Here is a 12,318-nt window from a genome sequence, read left to right as displayed (position 1 = left end):
CGTGCTAAGTGTGTTACTCATACCCAGCGTCCCCGTAACGATAACAGCAGTTTTAATAAGAGAAAACAAGTATTTAATTATGACGTATTAGAGTAAATATAAGATTCCCTCAGTAACACCTGTTATAATGCGATTACACTGAATTATCCATAAAAGCCCTTAATAATGATTTCATGCTATGTGAGTCATAAAGCTGTGATAAAGACCAAGAACAGTATAACAGTTCACTATCATTCTAGAAAAAATAACATATGCAGCAGCGAGATAAACTCAGACTAATGACAGTCCACATTTCTTTTTCATTACGTGGCCAGCAGGGTACATGTTTGGGGTTTTCTTCTGTAAGTGATGCCCTGTGAGAACAAGACAATCAGCAGGCTGAAAGGAGCTGCTGAGGTTAGGCCACCGGGTACCACAGAGGACCTTCTGAGGTCTGGTAGAGTTCAGGGACGGGAGGAAGCTGCTGTTACCGGGCAGACCGGCAGCATGGTAGGCAGGGTTTATCTCGCTGGTGCGTGAAATAATATCCCAGCACCAAAGATGTAAATGTTTGCTTGATAGAATGAAGCTAAAGGTATTTTTCGAAAGCATGATACTAAATGTTTCTAACTCTGTGTGACTGACTCTGCTGCTCTAATTAAACTGGGCGTAGGGCAGCAGAGTTGGATGTGTTGTATATCCAGAGGCCTGGGTACACAGCCTCTGTGAAGGTGGTGCGGAAGGTGTGGAAGTGACTCAGTGTGTTATGGGAGACTTTGTAGAAAGACAGAGTGCCAGCAGGCCAGTCAAGAAACACTCCGACTTTGCTGCAGCCGGTACTGGGAAGACTTTCGCTCCACACTTTACCATTATGCCAAGCACTGAGCTCTTGCTCGTACACACCAAAATACCAGGATTTGGTATTACAACCGAGCGCTGCCTTGTCACTCTTCCCCTTCCTTACAATGCTTTGGTACGTAACAGCTACACCAACGTTATTACTAGAACCAGTACTCCACTCCACTTCCCAGTAATGGTGCCCAGTCAGCCCCTCCCTGCACAAAACCTGAGTCTTTGTATCAAACCTCTCAGGACAATCAGAATACGTCTGCTGTGCTCCACACGTTGCCTTCTTGTTGCCCTCAGACAGAATCAGGTAGTTGTTTGCAGTGTTTGGGTCCAAGGTGAGATCACAGGCGTCTGAATGACAGAAAAAGAGTCACTTACTAATCATTATTATCCACTTTAGAACACCAGACTCACATACAATAATGTCAGCATGCACATTAAGCCTTTAATAATTCTAATCAGCATGCTAATTAGGAGTAAAAATTATATTATTGCTGAAAGATGACACAAGTGGATTAAAGTGGACTTACACCAGATTAGATTTTGTCTGTCTTTAACGTTTTCCACATCAGGGACAGCAGGCTTTGAAAACTCTTCAGTGACCCGACGGCCCTTCCTGTAGTGGTAGATGGTTGCTCCTTTGTATTTCTTATTTGTTTCTGATGCCACAATGAAGCTAAACCTGCTGCTGCTCTTCAGGCCTTTGGCGATGCTGCAGAACTCTTCAGCTTTCTGTCTCAGGTTGGCTACCACTTCAGCTGAGAAGAACCAGTGGTCTTTTGTTGGTGGAGTGAAACTGTCATGACAACGCAAGTGTTTGTACATCTGGTCCAGGTAGGGGTCGTCAGTTTCCACAGAGGTGAAAACAAAGCTCAGGACATCGTCTACATCCTGAGCAAGAACCGCTCTGTCGAACTCGGACTCATCTTTAGTGATTTTTATCCCCTTCATTGCTTCCACACAGGACCTGATGACGTTGATTTCTCTCTCTGTATTATCTAACCACTTGTCTAAGTTCTCCAGACTGAATGGTGACTTCTCCTGGTCGTCTAAGAGTTTCTCCAGTGAACTGTCTTCTTTACCCTCAAGAATGGAAGGGAATATCTCCATCATAGCCTGTCTCAGCTGCTTTCCACTATCTTCACAGAGGTTTTGGAAACGCTTCAACTTTATGTGAATCTGTGGAAAACTCTGAACCACGTCTTCATCCAGAGAGTCATTGCATCTCATTTCCATTTCTTTGATGATTTCTAGAGCATTCTCAGCTTTCCTCAGTAACCCGACACAAATCTCTCCCTTCATCTCTTCAGCGGTTGGGTCCAGTTTCTTCAGCGGTGTCAGCCACACTTTGACAGGAACTGTTTTCTCTCCATTTCCTCCAAGGAGCTTTGGAAGCTGTGAGTAGGTCTTCACTGCATCTTCAAATGTTGAAGGGTTGCTGTCGAGAATGAGGTCTCCGTAGAATTTGCAGGAGAATTTATCAGTCACAGCTTTTTCTTCTTCACTCCGCTTGACGTCAACCTTTGCCTCAGAACTATATACAATGATCATCTTAACTGCTGCCTGCATGCGGTCCTTCGTCTGCTGAACACTGCTGCTCTCCAGCTTCTCGCTGTCAAACACAAAGAAAGCATGTGCCCCATATTGGATGCCTGTGACTACGTGTGTTGCGTTGCTTTTCTTAATGACGTCTTGTATTTGTGTGGTTTTTGCTTCAAGGTGAGTCATTGCCAGCCGTTCAAATGCAGTCGTAGCTTTGAACTGAAGCGTCACTCTGCTCTGGTTCTTGAACTTCTTGTTGTCATTCAGAAAGCTGCAGGACCCACTCTTTTCAGTCAGTCCACACAACCAACTAGTTTTAGAATATGTATCTACATCCAGCAGAGAAGACTTGGTCTCAATGGAGTCTGATGTAGTAATTTCGTAGGTGGTGCTGGCCTGATTCTGCCTAGTGCTGTACCTTTTAATTGTTTCTCTGTCCCACAGCGTGAAATCTACAGAAAACACAAAAAGGAAATGTTTTTGTGAAAAAATTATTAACATTTCTGTTGATTCAGTAGGAATAAAGCTGATGAGCCACACCATGCAGATATGGGAAAGAGTTTTTGGAGGTAGGGTAAGGAGTGAAGTGATGCTCAGTGAGCAGCGTTGTGACTTCATGCTGAAAAAGAGCTACAGATGGCCTGTGGCATTGACTTCCCAAGTCATGCACCAGTACCCCGGAAAGACTCCTCCTGCACCAGCTCTGACCCATCAGACCACATCAGGATCACCTTCAGTTTGCATACCAGCCCCGACTCTGCGCTGAGGCCACCATCATCTACCTGCTCAATCGTGCCTACACCCATCTGGAGCACTGTGATGGTCGTGTTTGACGTTTCCAGTGCTTTCAACACCATCAGGCCGACCCTCCTGGGTGATCAGCTAACAGTGATGCAGGTGGATGCTGCTCTGGTGTCCTGGATTGTTGTTACCTGTTGTTACAGGAAGATCACAATATGTGCGTCTTCCACATAGCGTGTTTGACAAGGTGATCGGCACCACAGGGGCACCACAAGGGACCATCCTCTCCCCCTCCACCCTCTACACCACAGACTTCAGCCACTGCACACAGACCTCCATCATCAGTAGGGTTTCTGATGACTCTGCGGTGGTTGGATGCATCAGTGAGGGTGATGAGTCAGAGTCCTCATCACCCTCATTAGGGTCTGAGAGGTGGATGTTGTCCAAGATAAAGACAATACTGGACAATACCTCCCACCCACACCATGACATGCTGGGCAATCACAGGAGCACGCTCAGTAAGAAGCCGAGATTACCCATAATGCACCACAGAACGACCATTATCCTTGATCAATGGTCTTTGATCAGTGATCTTTGATTAGAGGTTGTTGATCAATGATCATGACAATTTGCATATTAATGATGAAGGAGCTGACCTTCCAGCCCATTGTTCCTTCAGTGGTTTCAGTCATTATACAAATGTCCTGTTTATAAGGTTGAAACCTGCAGTCAGCTGAGACTGAAGACGTCACCTGATGATGATGATGCGTTTCTCCCACTGAAAATATCCAGATGAACAGAATCAAGCTTTTGGGTCATCTCACAGTTCTTGTGTTTAGTGCTGACAGCTTCTGACAAGGAATTCTCCTTTCTGCTGTTCAATACTGAAGAAATGTAAACTTTTTAAAATGATGCCAAACTGCAAAACTCTTAGCTGTGTCTCTAATCAAACCTCTGTCACCTCAGCAGCATCAGGTAATGCTCACCTGCTGATTCATGGTTTTCTTAGTTTTTGTTCTACTGCAGAATATTTTCAAGGTTATCTGCTATAAAAAGTGAGGACAAGAGAATCTCCTTCATGTTTTTCTGTGTTTTATCCTCAGTTACTTTGACACAGAGGCCTCTGCTGTGATGCTCACACCTCTGATGAAGTCTCACAGTGTCAGCTTTGGTTTATACGTATCCACATTTTTATATCTATGTGATATTTCTGTCTGAGTCAAAACCAAATCAACTCACGACTCTGTGAATCTGACTCGAATCAGTTATAGAAATCGAAATCGATAGCCAGCCCTGTGATAGGGTGCCAAGAAAGGAACTGCAGTACCAATGGAAGCTTGTATGGAGTTTTTAAAAGCCTGGTTTAAAAACAGGTTTAGATGTGATGTTATAATCCAGGGGTGGGGAACTCCAGGCCTCGAGGGCCGGTGTCCTGCAGGTTTTAGATCTCACCCTGGGTCAACACACATGAATCACATGATTCGTTCATTACCAGGCCTCTGGAGAACTTAAAGACATGTTGAGGAAGTCGTTTAGCCGTTTAAATCAGCTGTGTTGGATGAAAGACACATCTAAACCCTGCAGGACACCGGCCCTCGACACTGACAAAAGTTTTGTTTTTTAACTGTTTACTGAAGCATATTCCAATTATAGCTTTAAAATGGACATGGGCATAATGTGCAGACACTCAGTTTTACAGCACAGCAGCTTTCATTCCAGGATATCCACATTCAAACTGTCCTGGTGTCATGGTCCGGAGTCTGTGGACTCCGTGTTCCTGTTTACATTTATTAATATTCTATGTTTTTGTTTATTTTGGGCTGTTTGTAATTATCCTTAGTGTTTTGTGTCCTCTGTGCTCTCCTGTTCCATGTTTCGTGTTCCTATGTTCTGTCTCCCCAGTCTGTGTTAAGTTTGCGTGTTTAGAGTTTTGTTGGTGTGTTTCCTGTTTTATTTTGAAGGTCCGTTTCTCTTGTCAGTGTTTGTAGTTTTGCTTCCCCTTGTCTCGTTATGTCCAATTAATCCCAGTCGTGCCTCCCTCCTGTCTTCCCTGATTGCCCTGTGTGTATTTCAACCCTGTGTTTTCTCGTGTGCTCTGCAGGTTTGTTTGTGTATTTCCCTGAGTCTCCCTGCATCTCCTTTTCAGGGCTGTTGCTGTTAGTTTACTTCAGTTTAGGTTATCCTCGGGTTCTGTTTCATGCCTACTGCGTTTCTATTTATTTCACCTCCCTAATAAAACTCACTTGCATCTGAAAGCTGCCTGCATCTTGGGTCCTTCATTAAATTCCTCACAGCTTGCCCTGCTAGTCGGGACAGCTGGTGCCAGGTGTACTTGTGGACATCTTTAAGTTTGAACATATCTCAGGGTCTTGCTCTCAAGTGAGGGGAAAGGTGAGCGGGAAATGGACAGACGGATTGGTGCTGCGGCTGGAGTGATAAGGATGCTACACTGTCAGTGGTCCGAGAGAGCTGAGCGTTAAAGCGAAACTGACGATTTACCAGGTGATTCACATCCTTCCCCTCACCTACAATCAGGACTTTTGAGTAGTGACTGAAAGAACAAGATCGTGATTACAAGTTTAGAAGATACGCTTTCTGCCAAGGGTGGCTGGTCATTCGAGTAGAGCCGCTGCTCCTCCACATTGAAAGGAGACAGTCGAGGTACTTTGGGCATCTGCCCAGGATGCCTCCTGGGTGAGGTGTTCTGGGCATTTTTCTGGCCATGTCATATTTTGTTCATTTTAATTTCATTTATGTAGCACTAAATTCTAAATTCATGTATGTATTATTGTAGGGTCTCCCTTACACATAAAGCGCCTTCAGGCGACTGTTGGTGTGATTTGGACTGTATGATTAAAGCTGAGTTGAAATTGAATTGAATTGAATTGAATGTGTGTACTGTCCGGTGTTGGTCAAGTTACTTGAAAAAAGTAATTAGTTACTAATTACCGATTACTTCTCCAAGAGAGTAATCCCATTACTTTACTGATTACCTTTTTCAAAAGTAATTAGTTACTTAGTTACTTTTTGTTTTTTGTTTTGCCTGTCCCGTTTGGTTCTTTTGCATCAGAATTGTTGTCTAAAGGCAAAGAAAGATGCCCGACGGATTTACTTTACCAAATGGACCATCCCAGCCTTGCCGTAATGGTCTATTTGAGTCACCTTTTATTGTTTATTTTATTTCTTTTTTTATTTTCACTTGCTAGATACGGGACAGACTTGAATGAGGAAAAGAAAAGGGAGAAAGGAAGACGGGGATAAAGGGCAAAAAAACAAAAACCAACTAAATAAGCAGACAAAAAATGCATCTATCGATCACCTGGATCACCTGTTGAGAACGAAAAAAGAAAACTAGCAGAAGAAGACTACAGCAATAGAATAAACAACATCACAATGATATATGGGAATATGACAGTAAATACTAAATATTAAACATTATTGTGCAGCACATAAGATCAACAGAACACAGTGTGCTTTGAGGTAGGAGCCAAAAAGGGTGTAGTTTGTGGGTGTGATCACCCGTGTGTACACCTGTGAGCATGGACGCGCTTGTTTTTTGTTTTTTAAAAGGTTCCTTCATGTAATAATCTGCTAGAGGGTGTGGGGGGGCCACAGCCCCGTCCTCCAGGGTATGAAGCAGGTATGGAGGAGATCAAAACTCCAGACATCCAGAGGCCCCCAGAACACAAGAGACCAAGGAAGACCAACAGAGGGGCAGCCGCGCCACTGTCCCAGAAAGAGCTGAGGAGAGTCCCAGATGAGGGCTCACTCAGCAGCCGCGGAGCAGAAGCCAGGGGGAGTTGCAGTGATGCGCCCGTGAGCTCCGCCGGCAGCCAGCCGTGCCTGAGTGACCGAGCCCCAGGCCGAGAGGCCGGGGGCACCCCACCTCCGAAGTGGCCCGAGCGAGCCCCAGGCCCCAGGCCCCGATAAGCGGCCGCCAAGGAGTGAGCCGGCGTGTACCTGGACGCCCATCCCCGGACACAAAGAACCACCAACGCACCGATGTCTGAGGGCATCTGCCACCGGCAGGGGGAGTGGTGGTGGGGGGAGATAGGCCTCCAAACCTTGGAGGGCATGAGATGTCCCCAGAGAGGTGGCGCCTGACACCCAACCTGACATATAGACACAGACATACAGGCACACACAGATACAAACATCCATTCCCACCCTCATGCTCTCATATGCACTTACTCCACACTCAACCAACGTGGAGACAGACATAAAGAGACGCTGTACACACGATCACACTCCCCAAGCGTACTCTACAAACCGGGTCTAGGTGCCCCCGCCCCTGGAGGGGGGAACTGCACCCAGACCCAGGTGGTGTTACCCTTTTCCCTGCGGTGGGGGGAGGCAGACCGCCCCGACTCCGCAGCAGCAGGAAGGCTCCACACTCCAGACTGCAGTCGGACGGCCAACTCCTCCTAGCCCCCCCGCTCCAGCAGGTCGCAGAGAACGGGGGTGAGAGAAGACTCCAAACCTCCCTCCACTCGCTCATTGTAGTGTTGATGCATGTGTGTTCTAAGGTGCATTTAAAACCCAGGAGGGCATGGAGCTACCTGCCAGAGAGCAGCAGGTAAGCGCATGGTCCCTCCTGCTAGCCCTCAATGTCTACGTGTATTTAAAATTGAGAGGTGGGCAACGACGCCAGGGGTGGGGTGTACACCCTGATGGTCTTTTGGAGTCCGTGTATCGTGCCCACCCCCAAGATCCTATATGTATGTGTAATGAGAGTGTGAGTAATGTGAATGTCTAAGTTGTGGGATAAAATTGAGGCAGGGGCAGCCAGAAGGGGACAGAGGGGGGGGGGGGGGGGGGGGCTCCTCTGCACCCTGGTGACATACCCCTACTCCAAGGCCCTGCATGTGTGGGTGGTTGTGGTGGAGCGGGAAGAGGGAGGCAGCTGGAGATGGGGAGGGAAGGAAGGGAGGGGCAAGTGACCCCTCCCTGGGCCAGCTCCCCCGCTGACCCCAGTAGGCACCCCCATACTCCGCGACCCGCCAGGGAAAGGGGGCCCAGGCCCATCCAGACCGGGGCCCAGTGCAGCAGCGCCTCCCGGCCCCACAGAGCCCGGGACAGTCCACCCAACCCCACCACAGAGAAAACTGCACCCACCCCACCATCCACTCTTCTTCCAGACTACATAAGACAATAAACACCCAGGCTGAGATCTTCCTCCACCTCTCCTGTATCTCCCCCTCCTGCAGAGAGAGTTCCTGAAGAGAGGAAAGCTCCTGCAAGATGTGACAATCTCCCCCACCAGTCCAAGAGCCCCCCCGGATGGCTCGATGCACTGGCGGCACCCTGCGCCAGGGCCAGGCCCCAGCCCAGAGACGGAGCGCCCCCAGAACCTCACGCCCATCCTGGACCCACCCAGGGGCAGCCAGGCTACCAGGTCAGTAACCCACGTCCGTCAGCACAGACCCTCCCCTAGCCCCGCTGCACGCAGCCGCGAGGAAACAGTCACCTGAGAGCCAACAGAGCCCCTAATAGGCCATGACCGCTACCCCGGGTTGAGCCCCCCAAGGAAGATGCTCATGGGGAACCCCCGACGCCCTAAGCCTGTCCCTACCCCCACACCAATCACAACATTGAAGGCGGGACCAAACTATGACCCCCCACCCCCACTAGGTGATGGAGCTGATCAAAGGAGCCCAGAGCAATTGATCTGATGTGGTGGCAGAGGCTGTATCAAGACTAATGTAATCTAATAGATAATTTCTATATTGGTTAGAATTAAGATTATTTTTATTTTTCCAGTTCATGAGGACTGTTTTCTTGGCTATGCATAGGGCAGTGAAAACCATATGGGCGATATTCTTATCTGTAGTGACATTATCTAAGCTGCCCAACAAACACACTAAGGGGGAAGTTGGAATGTTACATTCAGACACTTTGATAAGTCTTCACATATCTCGCGCCAAAACTTCTGAACTGGTGGACAGAACCAAAGAGCGTGGATATAATTGTCCGGTGAATTGGTTTGGCAGTGTGAGCAGTTGTTGGTAGACGTAAAGCCCATCTTGAACATCCGATGACCTGTATAGTGCACTCTATGTAATATTTTGTATTGTATTAATTGCAGACTGGGATTTTTAATTAATTTAAAAGTTTTTAAGCAAATCTGAGACCAGAAGTTTAGGTCTAAGTTAACTGATAAATCCGCTTCCCATTTTGCAATAGGAAGTGATATTGATTCATCTGTTTTAGAAAGCATTCTGTATATTTTGGATAGTAATTTGGGGGTTTTAAGAGTAAGAAATTGAACCACACTTGGTGGTGTTTGTAGTTCAACTTGACCCGGTTTAAATTTCTTTTTTACTATGGATTTAATTTGTTGATATTCTAAAAATCTTTTCTTGTTGATCCCATATTGTGTAACTAGTCCGTCAAATGAAATAAATTCTGTTCCTTCTAGTATATGTTCTAAATATTTGATTCCTTTATCACTCCAATCTGAAAAGTTTATCATATTATTGTTTTGTAATATGTCAGGGTTGTTCCAGATAGGTGTACGTTTGCATGGGATTAATGAAGACGCTGTCAATTTTAGAAACTCCCACCATGCTGTCAGAGAAGAGCTGATGTTGATGCTTTTAAAGCATTCATGTCGTTGGATGTTTGAGCTGATAAATGGTAGGTCTGAGATCTCTAGATTATTGCAGAGTGCTTGTTCTACATCTAGCCAAGGTTCATCTAAGAGGGTATGTTTTAGCCATCCTGAGATAAACTGAAGCCTGTTGGCTAAGAAGTAGTGCTGAAAGTTAGGCAGTTCTAGTCCTCCTTTAGCCTTGGTCTTTTGTAGTGTTTTTAAGCTTATACGTGGGGGTTTATTTTTCCAAAGGAATTTGGACATACATGAATCTAGAGATCTGAACCAATCTTGTGGCGGTTTAGTTGGGATCATTGAGAATAAATAATTTATTTTTGGTATGACCATCATTTTTATAGCGGCAACCCTTCCCATGAGTGATATGGGTAGACATTTCCACCTAGCCAGATCATCTTCTACCTTCTTTAAAAGTGGGATATGGTTTAATTTAGTTAGATCTGCAAGCTTGGGAGTTAGGGACTTAGTTACTTTTTAAAAACATTATATGCAACCTGAATACATAATAAAGTTACAGACCATCCATCCATCCATCCATCCATTCACTTCCGCTTATCCTTTTCAGGGGCGCTGGAGCCTATCCCAGCTGTCATAGGGCGAAAGGCGGGGTACACCCTGGACAGGTCGCCAGTCTGTCGCAGGGCCAACACACAGTGACAAACAACCATTCACACTCACATTCACACCTAGTGGCAATTTGGATTATCCAATTAACCTATCCCCACAAGTTACAGACCTTTCAGCCCAATTCTGGTTTTTGTGCATAATCCATCATATAAAATGTAATCAAATGAAAAAGTCTCTTTTTCAAACTTGTTTCATTAGTTTTAATCTTTTAACTTTATGCATCAAGCAAAAATGTAATTATATGCAACTGTCTTTGACTTGAAGAAATTCTTTAACATTTAAACCTGTTGTCTGCATATTCCAGCACATAAAATAAGAGAACGATCTTTTGAGTTTGCACTCTTTCAAATAGATGCAAGTCAAACACAGCAGGAAATAAATAAAATCAAAGACTCAGCAGGCTTACAGGAAAGTAACTGTAATCTAATTACTTTTTTGCAATAGTAATCCCTTACTTTACTTGTTATTTGAAAAACATAATTGGATTACCGTTTATTTACCGTACTGCCCTTCTCTGGTGCTGTCACAACTAATACCAGTAACAGCTCCAGTATGACAACACTGATGAAGAAATGTACCACAGAAGACGTGATTTCCAGAACCTTGAGCTGATTTTCCATCCTGCTATATTTATGACCGTGTGTCTGGATCCTGCCCAGACCTGCACTCTGCTGCATTTGATAAAGACTCTGTGACACAGCAGCTATTAAAACAACTGCTTCATTTATTCATTCAACAGGCTAAAGGAAGCCATCTGTGCCACTATTCAGAGTCAAGGTATAAAGACGCTCCTGCAGAAGTGATTCCAGTGAGTAATTCATTCATATTCACACTTACCTGTGTTCAGTTTATCTCTCCTTGCATCGTAGAGCATCCCTAAAGCAAAGGGACGACTCAAAGCAGCGACCGTCACCTGATCTGAGGCCATGTCTCCAACCTGAGAGAAACAATCCAGCAAAATGCATCAAAACCAAATATTTATTTATTTATTTCCAAACTGGTCGTGCAGCACAGTTCATCGCATTCTTTTCAAATTAAAAACCATCTAGAGCAGCACACATTGATCCACATTCATGTTTTGAAAAACAATGGCGAAGTTCTGATCTTGGTGACATCACAGCACGATGGTTGCAGCCATGGTCCTGAAACAGGTTCCTGCATCAGTCAGTGTTTAAATCTTTAAATGGTTTTGATCTCATTAGACAAAATTTGCAGATCTCAGTGAATCTCTTGTGACTACAAAACACATTTTCCAAACTGATTCATCTCTCCGGCACGTCCTCCAGGTCGTTCTTAAACGCAGTGCATCAAAACTGCTCACTCGAGACTGATGAGATGAACCTGATATAATTCCAAGGATGATTCCTCAGGTAGATAAAGGAGGAGGAGGAAGATCACATGGACAATAAGATGCTTACATGTCTCAAAATATGATTTATTCATGTGAAAAGTGTCCTCTTCCTCTTTCTGCACACACAAAGTAATGTTTCCTTGATCCATTCCACCTGCTTTTGTCTTATTATTATTTTGATGGGAAACTATGATTTGAACATTTATTTTTAATACTGAATTTTGTGTTTAGAGTTGAGAGAAAGAAATACAAAACTCAATATTCAGGCTTAATTTAATTGTTCTCAGTTTTTTATTCGTTATTTTTAGCAGATTCCTTTTTCTTCCTCTCTGCCTCTCGGATCACTTCCATCATCACGTCATCGCCGAGTTTCAAGACTTACACCTGTAGTTGTGTTTCTGATTCATGTGTCACGAGTGAATCGCAGTAAAAACTTGTTAGTGAGTCAGAATTTGCAGAAAGTGGGATGAAACAATTTTCACAACCTGATTTACCAAAACACGATGAAACTATTTAGAACGTGAAGAGCATGTCAGAGTCAAATGAAATCATCTCATTGTACAGAAGACAGAGCGAGTGAGAGGAGAGCATCCCTGATTACCTGCTGTAGGTGTGCAGT

At 45.0% G+C, this 12,318-nt stretch overlaps 1 protein-coding gene across 1 annotated transcript; it reads right to left on the bottom strand.

Moving 5' to 3' along the window:
* Positions 1-637: 637 nt before the first annotated feature.
* LOC309713486 (neoverrucotoxin subunit alpha-like) lies at positions 638-12,318 on the bottom strand (the record flags this gene model as incomplete). The annotated part of the gene is made up of 4 exons (XM_082545134.1): positions 12,301-12,318; positions 11,186-11,285; positions 1,359-2,822; positions 638-1,179 (listed from the first exon to the last, which is right to left on the bottom strand). The coding sequence occupies exons 2-4, from the start codon at positions 11,274-11,276 to the stop codon at positions 638-640; spliced, it is 2,097 nt and encodes a 698-aa protein (XP_082401260.1). The 5' UTR covers positions 11,277-11,285; positions 12,301-12,318.

The sequence above is a fragment of the Aulonocara stuartgranti genome, assembly GCF_965226115.1.
Source record: "Aulonocara stuartgranti genome assembly, chromosome: 8".
In the NCBI taxonomy this organism is placed as follows: domain Eukaryota; kingdom Metazoa; phylum Chordata; class Actinopteri; order Cichliformes; family Cichlidae; genus Aulonocara; species Aulonocara stuartgranti.
This window is presented reverse-complemented; position numbering and strand designations above follow the sequence as displayed.